Raw genomic sequence first — 23241 nt, 5'->3', positions numbered from 1 at the left:
GGCACTAATCGACTCGCCAGCAACTAATCTTACTTTACAAACACTCATTTGACCTCTCAAGGTCATGCGATGACCTAAGGTCATTTGTGGGCTATGTCGAAAATACATTTGCACAGCAGTTTTCGAGTAGATGGATTGACCGAATTCCAAATCAAAGCACATCATCGGGTAGCCCATAGGCCGTAGTAACCTTCCTTGAAAACCGCTTTTCGATATGTGACCCCGTTTGACCTCGGCAGGTCAAAATGTGCAAATAAACGACACTCAATACGTCGCAGCCCGGATTCAGCCCAGATTCGGGACACCTCCGATCAAGCTGAAACTCGCACACAATGTAGGCCATGACATGTCCAATCCACAGTCCAAGCCATTCGGTGGCACTCCAAGCCGTTTGACCTACAGAGGTCAGCAAAGGTCACGTGGCCCAAATTTGCACAGCAGATTGTGGCCCACCCAGTAGAGCTAGAGCGCTAAAAATGGCACCAATCGACTCGCCAGCATCTAATCTTACTTTCCCAACACTCATTTGACCTCTCAAGGTCATGTGATGACCTAAGGTCATTTGTGGGCTATGTCGAAAATACACTTGCACAGCAGTTTTCGAGTAGATGGATTGACCGAATTCAAAATCAAAGCACAACATCGGGTAGCCCATAGGCCGTAGTAACTTTCCTTGAAAACCGCTTTTCGATATGTGACCCCGTTTGACCTCGGCAGGTCAAAATGTGCAAATAAACGACACTCAATACGTCGCAGCCCGGATTCAGCCCAGATTCGGGACACCTCCGATCAAGCTGAAACTCGCACACAATGTAGGCCATGACATGCCCAATCCACAGTCCAAGCCATTTGCTGGCACTCCCAGCCGTTTGACCTACAGAGGTCAGCAAAGGTCACGTGGCCCAAATTTGCACAGCAGATTGTGGCCCACCCAGTAGAGCTAGAGCGCTACAAATGGCACCAATCGACTCGCCAGCATCTAATCTTACTTTACAAACACTCATTTGACCTCTCAAGGTCATGCGATGACCTAAGGTCATTTGTGGGCTATGTCGAAAATACACTTGCACAGCAGTTTTCGAGTAGATGGATTGACCGAATTCCAAATCAAAGCACATCATCGGGTAACCAATAGGCCGTAGTAACTTTCCTTAAAAACCGCTTTTCGATATGTGACCCCGTTTGACCTCGGCAGGTCAAAATGTGCAAATAAACGACACTCAATACGTCGCAGCCCGGATTCAGCCCAGATTCGGGACACCTCCGATCAAGCTGAAACTCGTACAAAATGTAGGCCATGACATGCCCAATCCACAGTTCAAGTCATTCGGTGGCACTCCCAGCCGTTTGACCTACAGAGGTCAGCAAAGGTCACGTGGCCCAAATTTGCACAGCAGATTGTGGCCCACCCAGTAGAGCTAGAGCGCTAAAAATGGCACCAATCGACTCGCCAGCATCTAATCTTACTTTCCCAACACTCATTTGACCTCTCTAGGTCATGCGATGACCTAAGGTCATTTGTGGGCTATGTCGAAAATACACTTGCACAGCAGTTTTCGAGTAGATGGATTGACCGAGTTCCAAATCAAAGCACATCATCGGGTAGCCCATAGGCCGTAGTAACTTTCCTTAAAAACCGCTTTTCGATATTGATATGTGACCCCGTTTGACCTCGGCAGGTCAAAATGTGCAAATAAACGACACTCAATACGTCGCAGCCCGGATTCAGCCCAGATTCGGGACACCTCCGATCAAGCTGAAACTCGCACACAATGTAGGCCATGACATGCCCAATCCACAGTCCAAGCCATTCGGTGGCACTCCCAGCCGTTTGACCTACAGAGGTCAGCAAATGTCACGTGGCCCAAATTTGCACAGCAGATTGTGGCCCACCCAGTAGAGCTAGAGCGCTAAAAATGGCACCAATCGACTCGCCAGCATCTATTCTTACTTTCCCAACACTCATTTGACCTCTCCAGGTCATGCGATGACCTAAGGTCATTTTTGGGCTATGTCGAAAATACACTTGCACAGCAGTTTTCGAGTAGATGGATTGACCGAATTCCAAATCAAAGCACATCATCGGGTAGCCCATAGGCCGTAGTAACTTTCCTTAAAAACCGCTTTTCGATATGTGACCCCGTTTGACCTCGGCAGGTCAAAAGGTGCAAATAAACGACACTCAATACGTCGCAGCCCGGATTCAGCCCAGATTCGGGACACCTCCGATCAAGCTGAAACTCGCACAGAATGTAGGGCCATGACATGCCCAATCCACAGTCCAAGTCATTCGGTGGCACTCCCAGCCGTTTGACCTACAGAGGTCAGCAAAGGTCACGTGGCCCAAATTGGCACAGCAGATTGTGGCCCACCCAGTAGAGCTAGAGCGCTAAAAATGGCACCAATCGACTCGCCAGCATCTAATCTTCCTTTACCAACACTCATTTGACCTCTCAAGGTCATGCGATGACCTAAGGTCATTTGTGGGCTATGTCGAAAATACATTTGCACAGCAGTTTTCGAGTAGATGGATTGACCGAATTCCAAATCAAAGCACATCATCGGGTAACCCATAGGCCGTAGTAACTTTCTTTAAAAACTGTTTTTCGATATGTGACCCCGTTTGACCTCGGCAGGTCAAAATGTGCAAATAAACGACACTCAATACGTCGCATCCCGGATTCAGCCCAGATTCGGGACACCTCCGATCAAGCTGAAACTCGCACACAAAGTAGGCCATGACATGCCCATTGCCCAATCCACAGTTCAAGTCATTCGGTGGCACTCCCAGCCGTTTGACCTACAGAGGTCAGCAAAGGTCACGTGGCCCAAATTTGCACAGCAGATTATGGTCCACCCAGTAGAGCTAGAGCGCTAAAAATGGCACCAATCGACTCGCCAGCATCTAATCTTACTTTCCCAACACTCATTTGACCTCTCAAGGTCATGCGATGACCTAAGGTCATTTGTGGGCTATGTCGAAAATACACTTGCACAGCAGTTTTCGAGTAGATGGATTGACCGAATTCCAAATCAAATTCCATAAAGAGAGATGATGTGCTTTGATTTGGAATTCGGTCAATCCATCTACTCGAAAACTGCTGTGCAAGTGTATTTTCGACATAGCCCACAAATGACTTTAGGTCATCGCATGACCTTGAGAGGTCAAATGAGTGTTGGGAAAGTAAGAGTAGATGCTGGCGAGTCGATTGGTGCCATTTTTAGCGCTCTAGCTTTACTGGGTGGGCCACAATCTGCTGTACAAATTTGGGCCACGTGACCTTTGCTGACCTCTGTAGGTCAAACGGCTGGGAGTGCCACCGAATGACTTGGACTGTGGATTGGGCATGTGATGACCTACATTGTGTGCGAGTTTCAGCTTGATCGGAGGTGTCCCGAATCTGGGCTGAATCCGGGCTGCGACGTATTGAGTGTCGTTTATTTGCACATTTTGACCTGCCGAGGTCAAACGGGGTCACATATCGAAAAGCGGTTTTCATGGAAAGCTACTACGGTCTATGGGCTACCCGATGATGTGCTTTGATTTGGAATTCGGTCAATTCATCTACTCGAAAACTGCTGTGCAAGTGTATTTTCGACATAGCCCACAAATGACCTTAGGTCATCGCATGACCTTGAGAGGTCAAATGAGTGTTGGGAAAGTAAGATTAGATGCTGTCGAGTCGATTTGTGCCATTTTTAGCGCTCTAGCTCTACTGGGTGGGCCACAATCTGCTGTGCAAATTTGGGCCACGTGACCTTTGCTGACCTCTGTAGGTCAAACGGCTGGGAGTGCCACCGAATGACTTCGACTGTGGATTGGGCATGTCATGGCCTACATTGTGTGCGAGTTTCAGGTTGATCGGAGGTGTCCCGAATCTGGGCTGAATCCGGGCTGAATCTGGGCTGAATATGGGCTGTCTTGACGGACATCCGTTTTTGGGGTCTCCCGGAGCCGGAGACCCATTTCTGTCCCTCACCTCGGGTGGGGCTATTTCCATCCCGAGGTCCGCGGAGCACCATCTCGAGTTCTCCGAGGGCACTATCCCGAGTTCTCCGTGGGCACCATCCCAAGGTCGGAGGGGGCACCATCTCGAGGGTTCGGGGGCACCATCCTGAGGTCTCCGGGCGCACCATGGCGAGGTTTGGGGCACCATCCCGAAGTCTCCGGGGTACCATCCCGAAATCTAGTCTCCGGGGGCACCATTCCGAGGTCTCCGGGGGCACCACGGGGGGGGGGGTGATGCACCCCCCTAAGATTTTTCGCGAATAACTCGCGTAAAAAGCGGCCGATCTCGACGACACTTTCAGTACCCTCGCGTTGATCAATTTTACACCTTCTCTTCAATTTTTACGTACGACCCTGACCCAAATGACCTTTGACGTGTGACCTACTTAACCGAGACCATGTTTGGCCGGAATCCCAATTCGGCGTACGTATATACAGTGGATCTAGTAAGGATCTCCAGACGTAACTATGTAGATGGCATTGGGCCTCAGTCGAGTCCATGTGAGATTCAAGGAGAGTTCATTACCGAGCTGGGTCCAATGGGGAGGAGGGCGGGGCGGGGGGCAGGTGTCGAGGTCACGGTGCGGGTGACCTGTCAAACAGCCCCGGCGCGGTGGGGCACTGCCGCAGGCAAAGGGGAATATTTGTTTCTGGTCCCTAAAAAGCTGTTTCTGGCACCTAATTGCTGATCAGCCCCAAAATGCTTATTCGACCCTAATATCTGAATCTGGCACCTAATTGCTTCCACACAGCCTAAAGTTGCCAGATCGTCTAGTTGAACTCCGTATTTGCTGTTTGCTGATTCAGCACCAAAACCAAAACTTCCAGCACCTATTTTATTCCACGTTTGCCTACCTAATTCGCGTAATCTTCCTGATTTTATGTATCCTAACAAACATGAACGTTGCATTCGGTGATGTCAAGTGCCATTTTCGCCAGTGGAGATAATGATTAATGCCATTTCTAGCCAAAAGAGAATCACTAGCCAGCTATGGTGCAGCATAGCAAGACGCTCCTATACCAGCCCGCTATGTAGAGACTAGAGATTATTGCACCCTCAGCCATTTTAACGTGAAAAGTTTGGATCCGTCACTTCCAGCCAGGCTCTCAGGTCATAAACTGTAGTAAAGCAAAATGTAAACTCTGAACAGACATGCCACGCAACCGGCCCTCTTTTCAATATTATTAGCTTTCTGCAATCATCGTCTGACTCCATCTCGATCAAACGCAGCATCCGGTTTCTACAGGGGCGTTTGACTGACCGGCCACACAATAACCAAAAACAAAATCAAAGCTTCATGCACACAAATGACATAAGTAAGAAACGGATGAAAAAGGCACAACCACGGCACAACTCTGCGCGGCAAACAACGGACAATGTCCCACGCAAGATCCCGCGTTTCTTCAGCGGCCTCACTGGCGGATCCAGACTTGCGTTTTTGGGGGGGGGGGCAACTCATGCAGGAGCCAAACCTAGGTTACCCCCAAATCCTGTTTTCTCATCGGATTTAGGCCACTTATTTTTCGTCACACCCCTGACACTATGAATATTTTTTTTTTAACTAAAAATAAAAATATATAAATGGTAGCCCACCCGACCCATGCCTTTATATTACTTTGTAAACACTTACTATTGCTTTTGTCGACCAGTTAACCCGCTTCGAGTCAGTGCTTGGGTCCCTTTGCGGGCCGGGAGGTGGTAAAACGGGAGGTGGTCTAACTCGGCTCCTGGGCCAGGCACTGATTGAACTGTGCTTCATTATCGCTTGGGGGAGGGGGCAAACGGGCCACTTTAGGCCTCTGGGAAGGGGGCATGGCCCTAAATGCCCCCTCCCTGGATCCGCCAGTGTAAGAGACCATTGGAGCTGCAGTTGAGTACCTCAGACGTCAGGGTACGTCCTCAGATGTATAGGACTAGCATGGAGACCTCTTATGCTATAGTGGACTGAAAGGACCCAAAGGAGCCTGTCTAGGGCTCCCGGAGATAGACGTGGGCCCTCAGGAGCCCGCCAGAGCCCCCAATGAGGGATAAGTGAGGGATACCAAGTGCCTGCAATTGCATATTGCATAAGCCATAACGCCATTACAAATCAATATAATATGTACCAGTGGCAGATCCAAGGGGGGCCACATGGGTCATGAACCCCCTTGGTGCCCGGGGGCACCACAGGCCTGTCAGGGGCACCACCGGCCTAGCAGGGGCACTACCAGCCCGCCAGGGGCACCACAGGCCTAACAAGGGCACCACGGGCCTGTGAGGGGCCCCACAGGCTAGGCTTGTCAGGGGCACCCCAGGTCTGTCAGGGACACCAGAGACCTGCCAGGGGCGCCGCCGGCCTTGCAGGGGCACCATGGGCCTGTCAGGGGCACCAGAGGCCTAGCAGGTGTACCACAGGCCTTACAGGGGCACCTTGGGCCTGTCAGGGGCACCACAGTCCTGTCAGGGCCCAGGGGCACCAGCGGCCTAGCAGGGGCACCACAGGCCTGCCAGGGGCACCACCGGTCTAGCAGGGGCACCACCGGCCTCGCAGGGGCACCATGGGCCTGTCAGGGGCCCCACCGACCTCGCAGGGGCACCACCGGCCTCGCAGGCATCACGGCATCACGCAGGGGCACCTTGGGCCTGTCGGGGGCATCACGGGCCTGTTGGGGGCACTTTAGGCTTGTCAGGGGCACCACAGTCCTGTCAGGTCCCAGGGGCATCAGCAGCCTAGCAGGGGCACCCTAGGCCCGCCAGAGGCACCACAGGCCTGCCAGGGTCCAGGGGCACCACAGACCTACCAAGGGCACCACGGGTCTGTCAGGGGCACCTCAGGCTCCCGTGCCCCCCCCCCCCCCGGATCCGCCAGTGATGCCACACCACGCGAAACACCGCCAACTCCCAGCTACCGCGCCATAAACACGTGCCAACAAGTCTTTTTTGAAGGTCGACTCCACTCGCGCAACTTTTGACTGACCCTCACTGCTACCATATTGCTTACATATTATGCTGTGGAAAGCTTTACTTCACCAAGTGGCTAAAAACCTCCATCAAGGTATATTTTCTTAGCAATTTTTCTTACGTTTTGGGGGGGGCCAAACAGGCCACTTTAGGCCTTTGGGGGGGCCATGGCCCCCGTGGCCCCCCCCCTGGATCCGCCAGTGAGCGGCCTTGAACGGAATGAAAACATTACATTTCTTTTTTGGAGCTATTTGATGACGTCAAAAAATACAATACCCGTTTTAATGGTCAAAATCGAGACAATTACTCACAAAAATGTTTCCCTTTAAGCATTACAAATAAATGCTTTTAGATATTTAAATGACATTGTTTTTTTCAAACAAATCAATATTATTTGCTTACTTAAACGTCATATACAATGTTGAGATCACTACGGGCTGTCTTAGAGTGTAGCTGCACTGGCAACCTTTAGACTAGACTCCAGGGGTCATTATACCAGAACAACATGATTCTACCAGCCAGTAGTTCATTTTTCTACTAGATTGGTGCTACGCTCAGCATTTAGGTGCCATATTCAGAAAAAAGAGTAAGGCGTACCGATGAATAGGTGCCAGAAACAGCTAATTAAGGTCATTTTCCATGATTGGTGCTGGTATCCACCAAATAGGTGCTGAGGACCAATTTTGGGGCGAGTCAGCTTTTAGGTGCCAGAAATAGCTTTTCTGGGACGCAATTAAATGGCGTCCGCAGGCAAATGGCGCACTCCAGCGTTGTTCCATATCGCGGTGGTGGGCCGGGCGGCCAGTTAGCTTGGCAGTTGGCTGCTTGGAAGGATAATGAGGCATGGGTTTACTGTGGCCGGTTCATCTACTATCAATGGTCAATTGTCAATTATGATGAACCCAAAGTAATGCAAATGACAAATGTAATGTTGTTAATGCAGCTGGCAATGGAATGCTGGGGAATGCTCCGGGCGCCCAGTAGCTATAAGGATTAATATCATTTATTGTCTCCTGAAATCTTCATTGAATATAATTCAAGCAATAGAAAGATCGTATCGTTCGCCACTTTTTTGACCGGCTGGCGTTTCTTGCGTAGGCAAATAATTATCACGCAGGTGATTTTTTTTTTTTGCTGGTAAGACGGGTCTTTAATGTCAAATCAATTGTCGTTAAGAGACGATGAGCAAAAATGAACGAATGCCACATTTTTGTGCATGAAGTCTCGAGTTAAAAAAGCTACAAGTATAAAAGCTGAAAAGCTAAAAAGCTGAAAATACGTGTAAGCTAAAAACAATAAGATCAGTTAATAAAGATATTTGAACCGAAATTAGCCTCTGTTTTGTCTGACCATGATTGCGTTTAAGATGCCGGTCAAACCGGGTTTAACCCGGCCAAACCTGGTTCGGCTCCCCTTTTTGAATATAAATTTGGCCCGAACCTTTTGAATGAAAGATCCATGACAAGGCTAATTAAACTGCATCGTCAGCCGTCAGAAACCCGTGTCACGTGCTTTCTCGTCAATTGCTGTGACTTCTATCTTTGCTCGACTATCTAAGCTTTCTCTTCACTTTCTTTCTCCCTCCTCTCTCTCTCTCTCTCTCTCTCTCTCTCTCTCTCTCTCTCTCTCTCTCTCTCTCTCTCTCTCTCTCTCTCTCTCTCTCTCTCTTTCTCCCTTTGTCTCCTCTCCATTGCTCCCTTCCTAACTCTTTTTCTCTGTCCCTCCTCTCCCTCTCTCCACCACTCCCTTCCTCTCTCTCTCTCTCCCTCCCCTCCGTTCGCGGCCAACCGACCGATCTTTGCTCGTGCTCCGTGTGACGATACACCTCAGTGTCCGGGCCCGGTGTCTCCTGCTGCCGTATCGACCGGTGGCCTCACCCGGCCAGCTCTGGCCCCGCAGCGGCGCTCACACAGGTGCCGCCGCCGCCGCCGTCGCCGCCGCCGCCGTCGCCGCCGCCCACCGCCCCCGCTCCCGCCCAGCCGCCAGGGCCGGCGGCCAGCCTGTTGCCGCCACGGCCGTCTGTCGGCCACCAGGAATGTTGGATGGCCCTGAATTCCCTACAGGCTAGTATATAACATTAGTGAGCTTAGCGGCTGATGCTGGCTCGTCCGTGACGCATAGCAAACGTTGCGCAGTTGCGGATATTTTGGCTGCAGTACCACATGGTCATATTTGGCGAGCAGTGGCACGGCTGCCGGCCGAGGCACCTATTGATCGCGTCGCAAAAGTGACGCACTGTCGCTCAAAGCGACGCATCTCGAGACGTAGACGCGTCAGGGCGTAGACGAGCACCATCGTCGCGGAGATGGCGCGCGTCCGACCGAAAGTTGCGCTGAAGGTAGCTGATCTCTGTCTCTGCCTATGCCGCGAAAAGTCATCTCCACAGTTCCATATGACGTACTCGAAACTTATTGAGATCTCGAGATCCACTCGGGTCAAAGATGAGCGAGGCGCATCTCGGTCCATCGGAGAAGGTTTTCGATTACAGAAACGCTGGGGAATGCCTTCGGAGCTAGTGTTCCTGTCATGCGGAACGACGCTCCGTCGGACAGGTACAAATGGAGCGTCTCGGCACCACTGGCAGTAAAGGGACGGTGCGGAGTGGATCCGCAGTTCACTCGGCTGCAGCCATAAAAAACTGCGAGTGGTGACTGGAAAGGGCAACGGGGCAGATATTGGTGCCTTAAAGTACTTATTTCACCATTTCAAATAGCCCATTAGTCACTACACACCCACCAAGCAATTCTTTTGTCTCGAAATAAGCCTAAAGTTTAACGTTGAGGAATGTTGAATTGTTTATTAAATACATAAATGGTGTTCTAAAATTGTCTAAGTTTGCTTTTGATTACAACAAGTGATAAAGGCAAAAAAAACTACTTTTCAGGTGGGTCTGAGTCCAAATTTTGTTGAAGTTTCGTTTTACAATGCTGAAAAGACAGCAAAGGAAATTGCTCAAACTTCCCGAAGGTTGTGCCTAAATTATGCTTGAGAGTCCGGAAGGATTCACGTCATGTCGTCTTACCTACCGTGATAGGTGATTCTGAATTAGACCACATAAACAATTCTGTATCACACAGGCAATTCTAGTAAACTGCACCATACAGTCCTTGTTAAATCATTTGATGCTCATGGTCGGCTAAGCCATTGTAATCTGGTATCATTTCATATTTGCTTTGCCCCCGTACACCTATGCCTAGTCTCGCCGTCAGATGGTCTGTAATAAACTCTCGTCCTTGCTGTCAAGAACCAGCTCCATAAGAAGCGAAATATATGTAGATTTAGCCTCATATTTATACCCGCCCCTTGTCTCGTCCGAGGCATACGCAGTAGAGATGTCAATCGGATACCAACTTTTTGGTATACCGATAACAAACCGATACCAACTTGGCATTTGGTATTTCAAACCTAATGCATTAATTTGGTATTTTGCTGGCATTATGAGTCATCACCAATGCATAAGGTCCTCTGAATTTGGTAAAAACTTGGTATTTCTATCAATTTTACAAGTTGGTTTGGTTGTCGGTATTTTGCCATTGCTTTAGTTGGTATTTGGTTTGGTATCGGTTTCAAAATTTTCTTTTTTACATCATTAATACGCGCTGATAGTGATCACGTGTCAAAAGAAGCGACGGCAACAAAGCATGAGAACACTACAATCCACAACCGCTGCCGCCCGAAACGTGTCGTGCGGCACAGCATCATCTCAGGCGCTCACTACTACTGCCATCTACGGACGATTAGTGGAACTTGCGAGCCCGCAGATCCCATCAAAGCGCGGGTGATTTTAATTCGTCTCGACACAGTGCTGTTCAGACTACTGTATTTATCAGGGAGTGCATTCATGTATTTGCCTTCGGTCATATTTTTCTACTCAAACAACCGTCTCTTGGATTGGTAATAACTCCCAGAAACAAGAACTAGACAAGTCGTACCTATCCTATAAAATAACCATTACCTATAATACCGTTGTATAGCCCGGTTTGTTTCAATTAAAAATAAATCTATCGGCAGTAATCTAACCATTCCCTTTATGCTTTGCAGTATTCACCCGATACAACTTTTAAGAATGAATTGATTACTCGGCTGATTTTATAATCGACTTTACAGACGCTATACAAAATTCACATCTCAGCCAATAAATATAACACACTGCACGAACAGAAACATAGAGTACAAAGTATACAGCTCAGCTGTTCTGCTTCACTGCCACCATTCTGTTCCACGTTTTTATGAAGGGCACGCCATATCTACAAAATTTCTGCCCACTTTCTGCACATGCAAGCAAATCATTTTCAAAGCCGAACCTAAACAATCACACTCTTATAAATGCAACGTCGCTCTGGTTCGGTCACATAAAATTATGCTGATAGCTTACCACTACGACTTCTATAGAAATAAGAGATGAGGATTGTTAGCCGAGAAAAAAAAAGAGCAGAAAAGTATGAAACGTCTACCACCAATATGCACTACCATGTGAGAAAAGCTACAGGAGATAGCATTGGTCTTATTCATCTAAAAATACAAGTTTCAGGACTCAGGTACAAAGATCACAAGAACGCTTCACCCGGTGTCTTGATAATACCATCGATGCACTTAAATGCCATCAACGTCCAGACCACACAACAATTACATCTATAGGCTGCTCGGCAGAGTGACAGCCGCCTTGTTCCATCTTGATATCAAAGGTGGCCGTTTGCGCCGCAAACGGCCGTTCCGTACGGCGCACGCTTTCACGTATATCTGTCACATTTTGGATTCACGAGCGTCGCGCCTGTTTTGTACAAACATAACTTTTACGTTACGCTGGTGTTATTATCAACTACCGGTGTTAGTTGATAATAACTACAACTACCAGTGTTATACTAACGTTGTAAAACGACCGTTACGCCTGGGTTATACGACCGTTACGCCTGTGCGATACAATTTCTATGCACAAGTTTTCCGAACCTTACACCTGAGAAACACTCCCGCTCCACAAAGTTACAACACGTCTTACTTGTGTGTTACAACCATCACGCCTGTGTTTCACGACATTCTGGTTGTGTTATACCACCGTGACGCCCAGATCGAGCTCTGCATTAATTGGCCGAGCCGTGACGTACTCGGGGAAGGCTTCGGGAACGCACTGTGGATCTGTGTAGGCGTCCATCTACAATCAACACAAAAGCACCCGGGTGGGTCAGCTCGAACTTTAGTGGGAGGGATCTCAAGAAAAATTGTGACAACTAATTAACAACGTCAGTTTTTCCTCACATTTTCAAGATAAACGCTCAACTTTAGGGATAAAATGCTGGTAAAACCGTAAACCATCTGTCAAGCCACATAAATGCACGGTCAAGTGGACAGTGATTCCATACACATAAAGTGCTGAAAAAATATGTCGATAGCATATTTAAATTCACAGGAATTGATTGAATGCTTAACCTTCACCCCAGTGGGGGGGGGGGGCATATGTTACCACCCTGTCGCGTTTTTGGCGTGTGAATAAAAAACCGCGGCGCGTAGCGCCGCGCCGCTGCACAGTGATGCAAATGGGGTTCACGAGTGGCCATAAATACCCAAAAGTCAAGTTTACCAAATCGAGTTAATTGCGATATGGCACAGTAAACAAATGATTGGGGCATCTGAAATCACATGGTTTTTATGTTTTTGTCAAAACCGGCCTCGTGTATAATCGTCAGAAGTCGTGACATTTTCTAGGTCGTAAAATGACGGTCAGACACTCGCAAGTTCAAACGCCGCTGGTTTGCGTTCATTTCGTACAAATTGAAAAAAAATATGCATGGGAATGATCCCCAAAGCCTTCTGCTTCTACTCCCGGGTCACAAAAAGCCGTATCTTATTCGCTTTGGCGGTACTCTGACTATTTATCATCATGTTGCAATCGCAGTTTTTTACTAAGAAAAAAAAAATGCTTTCGTTTCACCTACAGCACTTAACACAGTGTGTGCCCGTTAGTCCACCATACCATAGCCTTCCCTAATCATTTCTGAGTCGCATTGTGAAAAAATTAAGGCGCTAGCACAGGGCTGACCGGCGCTACAGAGGTTTTTGTCCGGGCGGTCGGGTGCCACAGTGGGCGCGCAGTGGGCGGGTGGGTGCCGCCACGCGGCGTCCGGGCGGTGCGGCGGCGCGGCCGCCCGGGCCGCCCGCTGCGCCGCGGCACCCGACCGTGCCGGACGAAAACTTCTGTAGCGCCGGTCAGCCCTGTGCTAGCGCCTTAATTCTTTCACTATGCGACTCAGAAATGATTAGGCAATGCTATGATATGGTGCACTAACGGGCACACACTGTGTGAAGTGCTGTAGGTGAATTGAAAGTAAATATTTTTGGTAAAAAACTGCGGTTGCAACATGATTACAAATAGTTAGCTCACCGCCAAACCAAAATAGATATGGCTTTTTATGACGTGGCATTAGAAGCAGCAGGTTTCGGGGATCATTTTCATGTATAATTTTTGCAGTTTTTATGACATGAACGCACGCTAGCGGCACTTGAATTTCAAGTACCTGACAGTCATTTTACGACATCGAAAATGTCTCGACTTCTGACAATCATACACGAGGCCGGTTTTGACAAAAACATTAAAATCATACTTTTTCAGACACCCCAAACATTTGCCTGACTGACCATATTACGATTTATTCGATTAAGTGAACTTGAATTTTGGGCCTTTTTCGTATTTATGGCCACTCGTGAACCCCATTTGCATCACTGTGCGCTTGGGGTAGCTTTTGGTACATCAATTTTGGACAATGTGTGAAATTTTTGACACCAGATCATGTCAGGTCAGGTCACCAGGTCAAGTTAACTGACCAAGCCTAAAAAAGTTTGCAATCATGTCCAGCCTGCAGTGTTTGTCAGAAAGATTTTAAACTTGGTGGATTGCATGATGTTATGGGCGCCTACAAGTTGTATATCTCGGATTTTTTTTATATCTGTGACCTAAGGTCAGGTCAGTGGCGTGACCTTTCCATTACAAGTCAATGGAGAAAAATGAAAATGCCTCTAGATCCGTGTGTACGCATAGGAACAGTCCAAATATTTCAGAATCACAATGATTTGGACCACCCGTGATGACCAAGGTGTCATTTTTGCTGATAGCCTCTAGAAAGGTCATCCGAGGTCATTTGAGGCTACAAACAGATTTTTGCCAATAACTCTTGATTGGAAAGAGATAGAACGCTGGGGATGGTCTCATTGTGTTTGTCTTGTTGAGACGCATCGACTGATATGCAACATGACCTTGACCTGAGGTCAAATTTTCAAGTTGACCTTTCAAGGTCAAATTATAGTTCATTCGACGCGTCTCGGCGAGAGGAACACGATTCTGGCAATAAAAATGTCGTGGCTTTTTGTAGTCGAAAGTTATTGTCGAAAAACACTTTTCATAAAAACAGCTATTTTTGGAGTTTTTGCCCTCTGGAGGCTAAACCGTTGACCTGAGGTCAATTTTGATAATGACCTCATCAAAAGAAGAGTTCAAAAACTATCGATTGTTGTTCCATGCGTTTTTCTAGCTACCATAGTTCCTGAGAAAACGTCATGTTTTCTGAAAAATATAATGACCATTGACAAATTTTGACCTTTGATGACCTCTGGTGACCCCAATGTTGCTCTAAGATGAAAAATGACTGAAATACTTTCAAACGTACACATTGGGAGCTATCGACTGCTTTTTACCGCGTCTTTCACGGTTCGTCGGAAGGTCATCTCAGGCTCAAAAGAAACGATGTATACCATTCAAAAGCTTACGGTGAGCTGAATCCAAAAATGTATTTTTTATCAAAATCGATCGATGGCCTTTTTTGAAAATTGCGTTTTTGTAAAAACTTAATAATCTTTTATTCAACGGGCTGTCCCGGACATTCTTGAAAACATAAACATGTATTTTTGAGTTCCAGTGAAAGCTGAACGCCAAAAGAACAATATTCAGCGAAGCAATATTTCCAAACATTAATATGCGTCTCCCACAGCCGAAAATAAGGCGCAATCACACAGCTCAGTGTCGCGATGGACCAAAGTCAGCCACACAGAAGCGTGAAATGACCCTTATCGACTCGCAGACCCGGCGCTCTCGGCCCGCCTGACCGGCCACGGAAAGAACGTTCGGCTCTCGTTCTACTAAACAAATGTCAAAGTTGTCAGTTTAACTGTCCACATCGCTATTAAAGCTATTCAGGATACCTGTAAAGAAAATTCATTGTTCTGTCATCTTCACATCATGCATTAATTTGCATCTGTTCATGTCTACTTTGCTCAATTGAGCTTGCTATCATGCCCATATAAGGAAAATTGGCCGCGCTGAAATGTCAGAGGCTGCACCGGCCTCAGCTCGGGTGGAGTGGGGGTAGCGCCCGGCGGGGCAGGGTAACCTTTGACCGGTCGCACGGCCGAGCAGCTGTCACCAGTACAGCCTCTGACAGTGAAACCCCGCTCACTTCCCCTGCGCGGGCACTGATCGCAGCTGGATGGAACAAAACATGTATAAGAAAAATGTAAATTAAAGGGACCCTCCCACCTTCAAAAAAGTTAATGAATTGGCACGAAAGTGATGTCGCTCGGTTCAGAAAGAGCGAAAACGAATATCTACCAAATTTCATCGAAAAATATTCACCGGTTCTCAAGATATTAGACTTTTACTTTTGTTTACTTTTTGGGATCTCCGCTGTTCCTAGCGACTTTATTTGAAAGTGCGGCATTTGTTGCGCGCAAAGCAGCATATACCACCGCGTGCTACCAAACGTTTTAGTAAAAGATTTAAAAATCGTTTGATCTCCGCTGACGTCACAAATTCTAAGGGGGCATACCAATGCACTAGCCCCTTAGAATCCGAAAACTGCAAGTTTGAAATTCCATATCTCCGAATTAAAGCATTTGTCGATGTTGTGAGTGCCCAAACCGGTATTTGCAGGCCATGGCCACCAATTTGGCTATCTCAACTCAAAACTAATGTTAAGGTGGGAGTGTCCCTTTAAAGCATGTTGTAAATCAAGCAGAACAATGAATTTTCTTCACAGGTATCCTGAGTAACTTTAATAGCGATGTGGACAGTTAAAGTGGCAAATATTACATTTGTTTAGTAGAACGAGAGCCGAACGTTCTTTCCGTGGCCGGTCAGGCGGGCCGAGAGCGCCGGGTCTGCGGGTCGATAAGGGTCATTTCACGCTTCTGTGTGGCTGACTTTGGTCCATCGTGACACTGAGATGTGTGATTGCGCCTTATTGTCGGCTGTGGGAGACGCATATTAATGTTTGGAAATATTGCTTCGCTAAATATTGTTCTTTTGGCGTTCAGCTTTCACTGGAACTCAAAAATACATGTTTATGTTTTCAAGAATGTCCGGGACAGCCCGTTGAATAAAAGATTATTAAGTTTTTACAAAAACGCAATTTTCAAAAAAGGCCATCGATCGATTTTGATAAAAAATACATTTTTGGATTCAGCTCACTGTCAGCTTTCGAATGGTATATACCGTTTCTTTTGAGCCTGAGATGACCTTCCGACGAACCGTGCTTTCTAGCCCTCTTAGTTTTTGAGTTAGAGGTGGGTGGTAACATATGCCCCCCCCCCCCCACACACACACACTAGGGCGAAGTTGGCTGAGACCGCCACTGGGGCGCGGGTTAATTCTGCAAAGCCCTGTACGTTTTATCACAAATTACACTTTCCAATCTAACCGTCTAACCGTCTAATCGTGTCCGTCGTTCTTACCCCTGAGGGCATCCGGCTGAATTTGACCGGCTGACAGGTCAGTCCGACGTCACAGGGGCACCAGAATGTGTACACCGAGTAGCCGAGAATCCTGCGACTGCGGTCACCCGGTGCGCAGTATTCCCCTGTGAGGAGAGTAGGCAGATGTTCAAATAAACATATATGCACATCACTCAGACGACATGATGCATATGAGCTTGTGCCTAACCACGAACTGAGGTCTATATGGTGATTCATGATATGGGGATTGGTGGTACTGACAGGTGTGACATAAATTCAAAGCCGCTATGCTAGTCAACAGTCGGTAAATATCTTGAAGTACAAATTGTTTCCACAGCAGGCTAAGCAGAATATAGCTTTGCTGATTGTCCATAATCAAACCAAAGACACCCTAATTGATGCCGATAAAAACTCACCGATTTTCGGGATGGGCTGGCAGCGCCCGACCGGCCTGCCGTGCTGCAGACCCGTCATAAGACAGCAGCCGCGGGGGAACGAGGGTGACACGCAGTCGGCGTTATCCTTGCATACAGCGCCATCCTTCAGCGGGAACAGGAAACTCTGCCGGACAGAAGCACGTAGGTGGCGCTAGCAGGTCAGGTTGACTGGGAAGACGGTCTCCCGTCTAAATACACCTTGGCCCAGGCAATACGTTTTGTATGTGCTCAGGACTTCTTTGAGCACACATATCTAAAAAGGGCAGGTCCAGTAGAATTACACTGCACAGTACACATCTGACCGTTTGAGTGACTGACAGGCCTGTCCCACCAGGACTCCCGTCCCAGTGCGATGGGCTTTGTCGCTAGGGCGCACCAGCCACCGCGGGTCGGTGGTCGGCTCAGCTTCAATCTCCCAGTTCCCACTTTGACCTCGCTCTTACATCCCACAGCCATATAACCAGTATAACGCCTTTTGGGGCGACTAACGGAGCAAGCGATAGGGTGGGCCTTGCACGTGCGAAATTGCGAGGGGGTACCTCCAACTGACTTGTGCACGGCACCCTACTAACCGGTCTCTAGCGATGTGCCAAATTTGGGCACAATCGGCCCAGCCGTTCTCGAGATCTGGAAGCGGCACCCTGCACGTGCGCACGTGCAAAATGGGTCCCAACTGACTTGTGCACGGCACCCTACTAACCGGTCCCTAACTGTGTACCAAATTTGAGCGCGATCGGTCGAGCCGTTCTCGAGATCTGGAAACGACCCCTGCACGTGCGCACGTGCAGCAGCACCCCAACTCTGGCATATGTATATGCAGTGCCTAGTGGGTGCCTACCTACATGCCAACTTTCAGCGCAATCGGCCAAGTAGTTACCGAGATATTGCAACAATTACAAAACTGACACCTCCTCGTTTTGCACGTGGCACGTGCATAAGAGGTCACCCACATGCATCGGGAATAGTCCAATACTTGGTAGAAGGAATGAAGCTACCCTACAAAAATTACCGCATGTAAATCGGTCAAGTGGTTGCTGAGATATAAGCCTCGCAAAAGCGTCCGCACGGCCGGCCGGCCGGCCGGCCGCTCATACTCAGAAATTTCCGTTATTCTACGTAAGACTCCGCTCGCTTCGCTCGCTCCGTAATGATCTCAATGGACCAAAAGGCTTGCCTCGAGGAACTAAAAAGTAAAAGGCCGCGGTCAAATTATGCACCAAAAATACCTAAAACGAAAGGGTATTTAAGGGTAAAACGAAAATTCCACTGTGTCCCGTGTCCGTTTAAATGAATTAAAATAAGAATGAATTGTTTTTTTTTTTTGCCCAGGAGCAGCATCATGCACAGAAAATGATAGTTATGGTAGGGTAGACCGGGGCAAGTCGCCCCGCCGAGGTAAAACGCCTCACCGATGTTTCTCGGAGCTGGCAGAGTTCTGGGGAAACATCATCTCTTCTATAAAACGTGCACTATATGATCATTATATTAGCAGACTGGAAAGAAATTGTGATCACTCTTTCGGGAGATATAGCCAAAAATGTGTTTTTGGAGTGATTTTTATGTTTTGTTGTCAGATTATGTATCATGGCGTTCTTTTATGGTCCACATCAGGTTAGCGACTTTTATGTATTTTGAACAACTATTGTCTAACGCTTAGCATGCCGGGTTGGTTCGTGTTAAATTATGTCTTGCTGGAGTGCAAGGCGTTGTTCTCTGACCGAACTACGTGATGGGGTAAAACGCCCCAGTAGGTCGCGGGGCAAAAAGCCCCTGGGGCGTTTTACCTCATGTATTGTTCGGGCTACCCACTTTCTAATGTTCGGTAGCTGGCGAACAGTAAGTTTCTATGCCTTTATGTGTATTTTTCTCAGCAACTGGATGGCAAAGGAAGTATTTTGTTAACATTCGCATTGCAATAATTTATTATTTGGTCTTATGAGGTAGGTGAAAAACCTGCTCATACAATAGTGTCATAGCTGAACACCTGACAGGATGGAATGTGCTAACTTCAGTGCCGTGCCTCCAGAGGTCTAACGGACCTCTCACATAAGATTTAGCCAACTACCATGTTAAATCTTTAATCTAAAGTATGGGGCTACTTGCCCCAGGCCGTGGGGCGTTTTGCCCTGGGGTTGGGGCAAAATGCCCCATTTGCAGTTGCTTCACAAATCACTTCCTAGCTTGGAGTCCGATCATAAGTGGATGAATTTGAGGGGTGCAATTTAAAGTGAAATGTCCAAAGAACGCATTGAGCACAAATTTGGCCTTCCAGGTGATGTGGGACAAAATTTATGTAGCAAAATAAATTATCTGGGGCGTCTTGCCCCAGGCTACCCTATGGTACTTACATGCACGGCCACTGGCACAAGCAGAATAATCGCAGCCAATGGGGTGACGCCCATGTCGGTGGCAGTTGAGCGGCGCAGGATCTTCGAAATGCCGTATTTTACATGACTTCCTGCGACCGATTCCATGCACGGCTCGGCATTAGAGGACAGGCATCTGTAATGAAGAGTACACAAGTGAACATGAGCTGTTTTTACTGAATCATCATATGCCTACCTACGATAAAAAACTGACGGGGTTCATGCCGTTACATTAGTTTTATATGTAAAACAAACGAACGTAAAGACCTATTTCATATTTACATCAATGCATGTATGCGATCAAGGTTATTGAAGCATATGGAATATGCATGATAAATTGCGCTGCACGCAATTCGAAAGTTTGGTTCAACATTGAGTGAAGTGTCATACATCAACATGTCTGTAAAAAAGATTTGTATCCGATAAAACGACAGGAAGTTTTCTTTCAAACACATACCTCATACCTATCCGCTAGCCAGATGGGATCGTCCTAACGTAAGTAAACGGTTCCATAACAGAAAACCATTTAAAACGAGCAGGCCCAGTCACTTATTCCACCCTACCTCAGGGTGCTCCTCCACATCCCCTAACCCATTACCGTAACCCCATTTTTCACAGGCCCTCCCTCAGCCGTCTCCCCGCTCCCCTCGTGCCGTGCGCACGGTGCACTGATTTCCCCCGCTCCTCTGTAGACGTTCTCACGCTACCGGTGGCCGGGGCCGGGGCGCGACCGTCTCGTTTTTGCGACCATCTTCGTGCTGGGGGCACCCACTGACAGGAAGTGGCTGTCACCTGATCCCCGTCTCCCCGGCACGGCATGTGCCCTGCTCGGGGAGGCAGTGGAGGGGTAACCACAAGCGGGCCAACCTCCCCCAGAGCCTTGCCTCCCCCGTCGAAACGACAGGTTTCCCATGGAGACTGCTCTAGTTTGGATTGTTCGCCCGAGTCACCATCAATCAGCCTTCTTGCGAAATCCCCGGCTCAGCACATCACATGAGCCCAGCACATCACATGGGGTTTATTTCACAAGTCAACCGACCGCCTCAGCTCCCAGATAACTTTCTGCCGTTTCTATCCCGGTTTGTTATTACCTCATTATTCCGCGCTGTCTGGTCTAAATTATCTCCAAAATGTTATCCGCCGAATGTCAAACAAAGCCATTCCCCATGGGAAAAGTGACAGATCTAATAGCTAGATTAGGGTGTGTACTGTATATAAGCCCGGACGATTATTAGACACATATCGCCATGCTGACACGCGGCAATTGTCTCTAATAACAATACTGCCGAGTCCCGATGGTCCAGAAAAAAAGAAACAATAAAAAAACGGTCACTTAATTGGTAAGTGAAGCATTCAAATAGGTATTACTGATGGACATAACGCTGGGTTCAGGTCGGTAACGTCTATCCATAAGACAAGTTTTTAATTTAATATTTATCTAAATTTACTCGGATGCAACTACTTTCTCAATTCTCATTTCTGAGACAAACTGCTGACTGCTGTAACTACACTAACAAAATAATAAAAAATGCGGAAAATAAGCCAACGGAAGTACCGTGCATGTCAACGACTAGACGACCAACAGCGATATCGTAACATTGGTATGTAGTTGACCAGCCCGTCGGAAGCGCAACCGAGCATACAAACTTGAATGATTGTCGAAAACATCGCCCTCAAGGACTATAGGTCTACGAGGGTTATCAAGACCAGATGACATCATCAAATAACTAGAATGCCTGCGGCAGGCCGAGGGATTAATTCGCAGTAGCCTGATGTCAGTAAGTGGCTCACAAACACTTTGAGTAATGGGGTGTCCGGGGATCCACATCCATTCCGGAGCGAACATGTGCTAAAATGATGGATGGTTTGGTCACAGAAGCGGCGGTTGTTGTTGTAAGTAAAATAGCCAACGTTTAATTCAAGTAGCACCATTGCGTAGCCCAGTAAGTCGTAAACAGTACGGATCGGATGTCGGGTAAAAGGAAGAGCACTTGATATAATAAATGGGAGCGAAAGTAGAACTATCGTCTGTGCGTAACGGTCGACTCCCAAACAATGACGGGGCACCGTTACGTGTCCCGGCACCGAGCGTTTCATGACGGCGTCACCGAGCCGGTGAAGCTCAGAGTTGTGTCCCCGCTAGTAGCTCAGACAGGTGCTCACAAGAGCCGTCCAGCACGCGCATGACACTTCCCGGAACACATTAGCTCATTGTAACGAGACAGGGAGACATGCAACCCAGCATAAATGTTGAAAAGACCCTGCTAAATTCGCTGAACCAGCCATTAGCATGTGTGCACGCTGACATTCAGGCATCCATGTAGTCTAGGGCACTCGTAATTTCGGGAGAAGTGACTGTCCGAGGCGGTAGACGGCCCGGCGAGGGGGCGGGGCACTCGACTCTGACAGCCGGGGAGGGGAGGGGCGGCTGAGGGGCGGACGGTTACCACAGACCAATAATTAGACCCTGAACCACCTGGTGAACCATTGAGGCCATGCGCTGCCACCTGTGGAACAGTCACTCCGGTTAGCCCTGCTGCAGGTCGGATGAGTCAGCCAGGAGTGGACGGGCCCCGGTATCCGCGCCCCCGGGCTCTCTATTATCTTGCTCGCAACTCACCTGAGCGATCGTCGTCCGCCGCCGCCGCTGCCACACTCAGCCGCCGGGTCGCAGTTGAGCTCAGAGCGCCAGGTAACTGCGCGGTCTGCCGCCAGGGGTCTGCCCAGGGCGCAGAGAACGGACTGCTCTAAAACTTAGCGCGGCGGGGAGGGTCGCAGGTCGCTAGGGTGACAGACAGCAAATACTGATGCGATATGTCATGAGGAGAGCTTCAAGACTCAGCCTTGGCCGCTTGTCCACCGTCAGCACGGTCCGTGAGAAATTCGGTCCTGTGCCGACCCCTGGCGGACCGCTCGGCCGCCGGCCAGCGCTGAGGGTCCGACACGACATGCCATGGTCGGCTGACTGAGGGCGACCGGAGAATCGCACGGCGACGCGCCCCACCGCACCGACTCACCATCGTCACCGTCATCGCCATCGCCATCGTCATTGTCATCGCAACCGTCACCAACTCCACTGGCATCACTGGTACTATCAGAACCATCAACACCACCGCTGGTATCATCGGCTTCCCCGACCACCTGAAATCATACTCCATAGATGCACCTGCGAATGTTTACCAATGCCCCCTTCCCCTCCCTCCCGTCAGCCCAGTCAACCGCATGCATACTCAGCCCACTTGCCTGAATCAGACAGAATTCAGCGAATGCTCTGTCCTTGACTATGCCCAGTATGGAGCGATGCTGGGTGCGGCAGCGGCGGGCGGCGGACGACGGGCGGCGCCTGTGCCAGGGATTGTCAGTCGACGTTGGAGTTTTGCGAGCCGACTGCTAGGGCTAACTGACGTCTGAATGATGCAATAACAGGTAGTTGGTGTGTAATTTGGCTGCCGAGTGCTAAATGAGGGTCTGACGGAGTGGGGAGGGGAGCGGGAACGGCAGGCATGGCATGACAGCGATCCAATGGCTTTGTTCCAGACAGAGGTGTAATTCAGGCACGGGATGAAATATGTATAAATAGTTCCGGTATGCTGAGAATTTTGGCTCGTCTGAAATGTGCGATTAATAACTAGCAAAACAACTGCTCCGTAAAGCTAACACGTGAGACGTTTGACCTTTAGTTCAAACGGCGCACAAATCCACACGGTCCCATGAGCGTTTTATAATGAAGTGTTCCACTAAATTTCCACGTGGGTGGCGGGCGAGACTCAGACG

The 23241-nt window shown here is 48.5% G+C and overlaps 1 protein-coding gene across 1 annotated transcript; it reads right to left on the bottom strand.

Moving 5' to 3' along the window:
* Positions 1 to 10753: 10753 nt before the first annotated feature.
* On the bottom strand, positions 10754 to 22273 carry LOC122385807. Its single transcript, XM_043374344.1, has 5 exons — positions 22088 to 22273; positions 19450 to 19603; positions 17081 to 17225; positions 16665 to 16789; positions 10754 to 12099 (listed from the first exon to the last, which is right to left on the bottom strand). The coding sequence occupies exons 2-5, from the start codon at positions 19573 to 19575 to the stop codon at positions 11995 to 11997; spliced, it is 501 nt and encodes a 166-aa protein (XP_043230279.1). The 5' UTR covers positions 19576 to 19603; positions 22088 to 22273; the 3' UTR covers positions 10754 to 11994.
* Between the last annotated feature and the right edge of the window lie 968 nt (positions 22274 to 23241).

This window comes from Amphibalanus amphitrite, unplaced genomic scaffold (genome assembly GCF_019059575.1).
Source record: "Amphibalanus amphitrite isolate SeventyFive unplaced genomic scaffold, NRLGWU_Aamphi_draft 000232F_arrow, whole genome shotgun sequence".
In the NCBI taxonomy this organism is placed as follows: Eukaryota; Metazoa; Arthropoda; class Thecostraca; order Balanomorpha; family Balanidae; genus Amphibalanus; species Amphibalanus amphitrite.
The sequence above is the reverse complement of the archived record's forward strand: the minus strand, read 5'-3'. Positions and strand labels throughout refer to the sequence as shown.